Raw genomic sequence first — 8,665 nt, 5'->3', positions numbered from 1 at the left:
TCAATAGCAGGAGAGTGGAAAGCTAAACCTTAATCTATACTTAAATTTTTTAGTTATTTTATCTTATGTTCTGTTTTATCCACATTTCATCCACATTCTAGAATAACTCTCATCAGCTAAAAAATTATTTTGACTAAATTCAATCATGTAATTAAATTCATTTAATTTAATTCAATCTTTACAATCATGTAAAGTTATTAAAATTATTAAAGTTATTAAAATTAAAGTTATTAAAATCATGTACATTATTAAAATTGATGATGTGTAGATGCTCTAAATTAAGTAACTTGTCCATGGCCACATAATGTAGTAAGTGACAGATAACAACACTTAAATACTTAGACCTTGGCCAGGTGTGCTAGCGCGGGCCTATAGTCCCAGCTACTCAGTTGGCTGAGACAGGTGGATCGCTTGAGCCCAGGAGTTTGTGACCAGCCTTGGCAACATGGTGATACTGTTTCCAAAAACAAAACAAAAAAAACCTTACCTTTTAATCATCACATAAAACAGGTCAATTGTTATAGTAAGCAAGAGCAATATCTATGTTAGAACAAAATCTTCATAGGATATTTCTGTAAGAGAAAGTTGAACACTGTAGACAAAGCTAGACTCAAGCCTCATGAGGGAAGCTCTTTTGGTGTCTGAATTTGTCTATTTTGTTTATTGTTCTATTCATCAAACCTACAAAAACACCTGTTGCCTATTTAAGAAATAATTGTATAATGAACAAATTTAATGTGTGTCTGTCCTTTAAAGCCTGATTCAATTTTCTATTTCCCCATGATGCCTCCCCTTGACTTTTCTGTAACACAGTGATCTCCTACTGAAAATACCTTTAAAACTTAATTGTCCACATACTTATAATTTTAACTATTAGTTAAGTTTTTATGTATTTTATCTTGTTCCTCACTTAATTTATGGAATAAATTTTTAAGGATAAGTTCTTTCCAGGTAAAAGCAATAATTTATACTGCTATCAGTAGACAAATGTCCTGATACAGCACATTGTACATATAAGGGCTTCATTATTATTTTAGGTCAACATGTATTCTTCTTTTCTTGCTTATTTACTAAATAATTAACTACCGAAATGGTAATTTTTCTCTCCCTGAACACAAGTGACTTCTTAGTTTCTCAATATTATAGAAGATTTTATAGTAGCTTTTATAATCAGCTAACAATTACTGAGCACTTATCATGAGCCAGAATTTCAAATACATATATTCATTTAATCCCCACAACAAATGGTAGTCAGAAAGTTAAGCAACTTAGCCAAGATTATACAGTTATAAGCATTCTAGATCAGATTCAAACCCAGGCAAACAGGCTTCTAAATTCTTACTCTTAACTGCTCACTTCACCATCTCTCCTTTTTGTTCCCTAATCAACAAATCACATGGTAAATGGTGACATTCCCAATGTGTGAATTGAAATGCTTCACTTGTTTACCAGTTTGTGAAAAGTTGAACTATTTTTCATGGATTCAGCTGAGAAGGTCTCAGCCCCATGGCATTATTTGGTTTCAAAGACATGAAAGTGACTGAGCTGAGAGAACACAGGCAGGCCACACTTTGTCTTTGTTAACCTCTTCAAGAAAGGAGAGGATGAAATTTGGAGGGGAAGATACGAAAAACCTACTGATAAAAATTCTATTCAGCTTTGATCATTTGATGCTGTGACTTCTACTCTCATATGAAACATAAATTATTCACTTATATGCTAGAACAAATACCATCTGTTTTTATCATAATAGCTTTCTTCTGTAACTAATTACTAGGAAATTGAAGGATTTTTTGAGGTAATTGAGGAATATGTTCCAATAGTTTATATGAGTTTAGAGCAGAAGTGTTATGCCTAGATGGAAAACAAAATGCTTTGGTAAAGGCTAAATTTTCAAGACTTTGATACAACTAAGGGAAAACTAAGACGGAGTATCATTTTCTGCACACTTACAAGACAATAATAAAATTTTATCAGTTTCATTTACCTTTTATTTTCATGTACTATTTTTACAATGTTTTACTGAGTTCAGAGAGAGCAACCATCAGGCTCTCAGAGCCTTTACTTGCCCCCTCATTGGAATCAAATAAGCATAAAAAATCCAGAGTTCTCAGTGACCCCCTTTTCATCAAGCAGTAGCAGAATTCTTGTAGATGCAGGAGAGAGAGCATGGTCTACACAAGCTCACTTCTTCCCTGCAAAAGCTGGAATGAAATCCCTGATCTCCAGCATCAGTTGCATATTCCTTACAATGACAGGCACCGAAGTTTGGATTACTGATGGAGAAGCTTCTTACACCTGCTGTCATGTTCTCAGAAGCTGATAAATGTAAGAATAAGTAGAGTGTTTCCAAGAAGGAAGCTAATTAAGTTTTCAAATTTGCAAGTGGGTTCTCTGGTTATGGAACAGTCTCCACTAGTGTGCAAAAGACGAACAGGAATTGCACTTTTAGCTAAATATCTCATAAAAGCACTTACTTATTTTTCTATAGTTGAACTGAGACTTGAGGTTTATTTTTATTTATACGTTTATATTTTGAACGTATTCATATTTACACAAGTCTGCCATAGAAGAAAACTGAACTTTTAATTTATCTTTAAAGAACTTTTAACATTTCTTGCAAGGCAGGGCTACTTGGCAACACATATCCCCAGTTTTTGTCTGAAAATGACTTTATTTCTCTTGCACTTTTGAGGGATAATTTCTCTGGGTACACAATTCTAGGTTAGTGGTTTGTTCTGTTAACACTTTAAATATTTCACTATACTCTCTCCTCCTTGCATGATTTCTGAAGAGAAGTTGGATGCAATTCTTATGTTTGTTCCTGTATAGGTAAGGCACTTCTGCCACTCCATCCCTTGCCAGCTTCTTTCAGGATATTTTCTTTATCTATGATTTTCTAGTTTGAAAATGATATGCTTAGGGTTTGGGGGGTTGGCATTTATGCTACCAAGTGTTCTATGAGCTTCTTAGATCTGTGGTTTGGTATCTGGCATTATTTTGGGAGAAATTCTCCATCATTGTTTCAAATATTTTTTCTGTTAATTTCTCACTTTCTTCTCCTTGTGACATTCCCATTACATGTATAGTACACTTTTATAGTTGCTCCACAGTTTTTGAATATTTTTAGATATTCTTTTCTGGGTTTTTTTCTTAGTCTTTGTTTTCTCTGCTTTTTCAGTTTTGGATGTTTCTACTGATATATCCTTAAGTTCAGAAATTCTTTCCTCAGCTACATCCAGTTTATTAATAAGTCAGCCAACGACATTCTTCATTTCTGTTGCAGTATTTTGATCTCTAGCTTTTTTTTTCTTGGTTCTTTCTTAGAAGGTCTGTCTCTCTGTTACATTGCCCATCTGTTCTGGCATGCTCTCTACTTCATTATTAGAGCTGTTGGCATATTTGTTTCAAATTCCTGGATCTGATAATTCCAACAACCCTGATGTGTTTTTCTGATGATCTTTCTGTCTCTTTAAATTGTATTTTCCCTTTTAATATGCCCTGCAATTTTTTACTTGATAGCCAGACATGACATACTTGGTAAAAGGAACGGCTGTAAATAGACTGTTAGTGCTATGGTGGTAAGGTGTGAGGGGAGAGGAAGTGTTCTATAGGCCCACAATTTGTTCTCAGTCTTTTAATGAGCCTGTGTCTATGGGCTATAAACTTCTCAACTTTTCAAGTCTCTAGAAAAATCACATGATTTTATCAATAAATGCAGAAAAAGCATTTAAGAAAATTCAGCACCTATTCATGATAAAAACTCTCAGTGAACTAGAAATAGAGTGGAATTCCTTCAACTTCATAAATAATATGTTCAAAAATCTACAGCTAACATCATAATGATGAGAAATTGATGCTTTCCTACTAACATCAGGAACAAGGCAAAGATGGGCCTCTCTCCACTCCTTTTTGGCATCGTATTGCAAGTCCTAGCTAATGCAACAAGACAAGTAAAAAAAAAAGTATACAGATTGGGAAAGAAAGAAGTATAATTTTGTTCCCAGATGATATGTTCATGAATAGGAAGACTCAATATTGTCAAAATGTTCATTCCTCACAGTTTAATCTGTAGGTTCAATGCGATCTCAATTAAAATCCCAGCAATTTTTGTGAATATTGATAAACTCATTCTAAAGGTTATATGGAGAGGCAAAGGACCCAGAATTATAAAAAAAAAAAGGTTTTACAGGAGAATAAAGTCAGATGAATGACAATACCTGATTTTAAGACTTACTGTAAAGCTATAATAATCAAGACACTGTGACATTGGCAAAAGAATAAACGAATAGATCAATGGAACAAAACAGAGGACCTAGAAATAGACCCACATAAATGTAGTTAACTAATCTTTGACAAAGGAGCACAGGCAATACAATGGTGTAAAGACAGTTTTGTCAATAAATGGTGCTGGGACAACTGGATGTTCACAGGCAAAAAAAGAAAAAGAAAAGAAAATTAATCTAGACTCTAGACACAGACCTTATACTATTCACAAAAATTAACTCAAAAAGCAACCACAGATGTAAATGTAAAATGCAAAACAAAACTCCAAGAAGGCAATGTAGGAGAAAATCTAGATGACCTTGGATTTGGCAATGACTTATATAAAGACAAAGGTATGTTCTCTGGAGAAAAAAATTATTGATAAGCTGCACTGCACTAAAATTTAAGTTATGCTCTTATGAAATGCGATGTCAAGAAAATGGGAGACAAAACACAGACCGGGAGAAAATATTTGCAAAAGGCATATCTGATCAAGAACTGTTATGCAAAACATCTTAAAATTCAACAATAAGAAAACAGTCTGGCCAAAAAAAAATGGATAAAAGACTTTAACACATATTTCAGCAAAGAAAATATATAAATGGCAAATAAGCGTATGAAAAGTTGTTCTATATCATATGGCATCAGGGAAATAAAAATTAAAACAACAATGAGATACCACGATACACCTACTTGAATGGCCAACATCCAGATCTCTGACAGCACCAAATGCCAGCAAGGATTAAACAAAAAAGAGCTCTCATTCATTGTCGGTGGGAATGCAAAATGGTACAGCCACTTTGAGCACACTTTGGCAGCTTTTTAAAAAAAAAAAATTATTTCCATATGATCCAGCAGTTTTCCTCATTGGTATTTATCCAAGTAGTGGAAAACACATGTCTACACCAAAACCTCCAAAGGGATATTTGTGTCAGCTTTATTCATAATTGTCAAAACTTCGAAGCAACCAAAATGCCCTTCAGAAGATGAATGGATAAATAAACTATGATGTATCCAGAACATAGAATATTATTCAATACTAAAAAAAAATGAGCTATCAAGGCATGAAAGAAACAGAGAAACCTTAAATCCATGTTACTGAGTGAAAGAAGTCAGTGTGAAAAGTCTACATACTGTATGATGCCAAGTATATGACATTCTGGAAAAGGCAAAATCACAGAAACACTAAAAGATCAGAGGTAGCCAGTGGTTATATTGGGAAATGAATGAATACCAGAGCACAAAGGACTTTTAGGACAGCGAAATTACTGTGTCTGATACTACAATGATAGATGTATGGCATTACACATTTGTCCACATCTGTATATTATGCAACACTAAGCATGAACTCTAATGTAAACTATGAACTTTGAGTGACTATGATATATCAATGTAAGTGCATCAGTTGTAACAAATGTATCACTCTGGTGGTGGATGTTGAAAATGGGAAAGGATATATATCTGGGAAGGGATAGAGGGTACGTGGTAAATCTCTGTACTCTTCTTTCGATCTTGCTGTAAACTAAAACTGCTCTTAAAAAATAAAGAATTTTTCAAAGGGTGAGGGTTTGACAATATCTAATAGTTGAAACAATGGTAGATGTGGAAAATAAAGATAATAAATGGTAAAAAAAAAAAGGGGGGGCACATATATAAATGGCAATATATCAAAAAATGTAAATAGCTTTTAAGTATATTAAATGAAGCTCCATCTCATTCATAAGTAAATGAAATATTCTTTAAATGAAAGAAATTCTAGCTGATAAGCCAATGTCAAAAAGTTTAGTAATACACAAGGTTTAAGGGAAAATAGGTATTCTGCCAAATCACCACTACTGATAGTATAAATTAGTGAAACTTATCTAGAGGACAATTGGGTTGAAACACATAGACTACTACGAGAATATTTCATAAACAATATTTTATATTTCCTACATTAAATAATTGACTATGATATTTTTACATTTTAATTTTATTCTGCTTTCTTGTGTTATTATGTTCTGCACTTCAATTCATGAAATATTAAATTCTAATTTTCTTCTGGGTTTGGGAAGTGATCATTGCTTGTTATAAAGGCAGTGGTGGAGAGCATGGGTGGTCTATTAATTACACATTTTCTCACTTTCTCCTCCTCTTTTCATACCCTCTTTTCAAATACACTCAAAGTAGAAACACACACACAAAGCATTATCTTCACCAATTATTCAAAGGTCATTGGTACTTCTGATTTCTAAACCTTTCCACAAAGGCCCAACAAACATTGGGTGTTCTTGTTGTCTTCTTTCACTAGGCCCAGGTTTCTTCCTTATCTGGTCTGCTATGCAAGTTTTCATTTCTCCATATACTCTTGCCTTCTAAAATTGTATTGATATCACCATCTGCTGTCACCTCCTTTTCTATTCTTTTTGTGGTTTTATGCCCTTTTCAATTTCTTTACTGTGTCTTTAATAGGATTTCACAGGGATACAAATATAAATCTGTATGCTTAATCTTCCATTGGCACTGCAAAACTAACTCACGGTTAGAAAGCCAACTGATCAACGTAACAAGCGAGGAATACTTATGATTTACAAATGAGTCATTTCTTCAATAATCCTTTTGATCCTTCCCTTTCTTTTTGGAACATCAGCCTTTGTCTACCGTCTGGTTTACCAGAAAAGAAACCTTTCCTCTCTCTGACAATTGTTGCTTTCCTCTCTGCATTGTTTTGTTACATGTGACATTCTGTCCCTCCTCCTTTCTTCTCTTCCCTTCTTTCTCTATTAAGAATCCTGCATAGACATTTGAACTGAATTGAGGAGCTATAGCTCTCCTATCATCTCTCCTGCTGTACTCTGTTAGGGAGACATTATAGAGACGCCACCTTCTCTGGCACATTTGGCTCTGTAAAAATGTCAGAGAACACATCCACCTCCAATATCTACCAGAGTGACCTGGAACAAGAGGTGGGGGTTGAACTTTGTCTGCAAGGATGATCACAGAGACAGCTTCATTGTTTCTGTGGTTTAACCTTGAAATTACTTTGGCACTGGATGAGGAACTACTTGGTGTCAATGTCTGTTTTTAATTTCACTAACCAAGAGCTGGGTTTGGGGTTGTTCATTTCCTGTTTTTCTCCTCTGGCCATGTGTATGATTACTGCATCAATCAGAGAAACTGAGGCACAAACAACCACAGACTGTGTTGGAACCAGAGTGGATCACAGTGGCTGACACTCAGCAGCTGGGCCCCCCATGCTGCTCAGAGTTTGTGCTCAGCTCCCCCTGCAGTCCCTGTCACTGTGTCACTCAGAGCACAGAAGTACACCGCTGAGTCTGACTCTTGAACTGAGTCTTTCTCCAAGTGGAAAGAAGTGGTTTCTTTACGGTATGTGGCTTCAAAACCTTTGTTGCTTCCCTTGTCATCAGCCTTCGTGGCTTTCAGGAGGAGCTGTGGACCTTCTCCAGGATATTGGACATACCAGAAAAGGGTAGGGTATCCTGTGGCTGTGTACGTGCAGTTTATAGTCAGGAAGGCCTCTTCTGAGAGAGTCACTGGTCCTTCCATCTGGGTCACTGAATCTCCATGGGTTCTTCCTAGGGAAGAAAAAAAGAGAGAGAGAGACAGAGAAATCTGTTTAGCCTTGAGCATAATGCTCTTAGGTCAAATTGTGGTTAAAGATTTTTTTGGCTTGATAGAAGACAGTGTCCAAATTTTAAAAGGCATCTTACTTACCAAGCAGTAAGAGTATCACAGATACTAAGCCTGGAGAACAGTTCATCTTTGGTGTGTTACCCAAATAATGGTCTTTATCCTTAACATGAAGTAATCACAGTGAAACCTACAGCGATAGCAGGAAATGAGTTTGTGTTAGGAAGCCACTCCCTCTGGTGGACAGGGGCTGAACTAGGATGAATGTTTTCCTGGACTCCTTCCAAAAGTCAGAAACAGGTCCCCAACCCTGACCTCATTTATAAGGCCCATGCCAGTCTCAGGTGGTCCTTGTAAATATGAAGGGCAGATGTTGTCATCTCTATGGTCTATTTTGTCAATTTTGTTCTTTGGACACTACCTGAAACAAAAGATCTTTAGCAGAGCACCCCAGGGTATTTCTGTAGGTGAGATTTCCATTTTCTTGGATATTTTAATACAGGCCAATATTTTCACGTATCCATTGCAGGCCAGTGGTATAACTCAATGGGATGTCAGACAAGGGTTTTGAGTTGAAATCAGAAGGAGTGTTAAGAAGTCTTGCTGTTACTGAGTCTATGTTTTTCAGCACTGTATCCTAACATGTAGAGCAGTGACTGACATTTACTGATAAGATATGACCTCAGATGAATAGCTTATTCCCTCACGATTTCAATGACTCCAAGACAAGTTGCTTGCTTATGACAGTCAGGCAACAAGTGTTAACCCT

The 8,665-nt window shown here is 35.6% G+C and overlaps 1 gene segment (V, D, J or C); it reads right to left on the bottom strand.

Annotated features, from left to right (window-relative positions):
- Window positions 1-7,506: 7,506 nt before the first annotated feature.
- Window positions 7,507-8,062, bottom strand: LOC131381455 (T cell receptor alpha variable 9-2-like). The segment is given in 2 exon segments: window positions 7,507-7,841; window positions 7,981-8,062. Coding segments are annotated over 2 exon segments (381 nt in total).
- Between the last annotated feature and the right edge of the window lie 603 nt (window positions 8,063-8,665).

Source organism: Hylobates moloch, unplaced genomic scaffold, assembly GCF_009828535.3.
Source record: "Hylobates moloch isolate HMO894 unplaced genomic scaffold, HMol_V3 SCAFFOLD_16, whole genome shotgun sequence".
Taxonomy (NCBI): Eukaryota; Metazoa; Chordata; class Mammalia; order Primates; family Hylobatidae; genus Hylobates; species Hylobates moloch.
The sequence above is the reverse complement of the archived record's forward strand: the minus strand, read 5'-3'. Positions and strand labels throughout refer to the sequence as shown.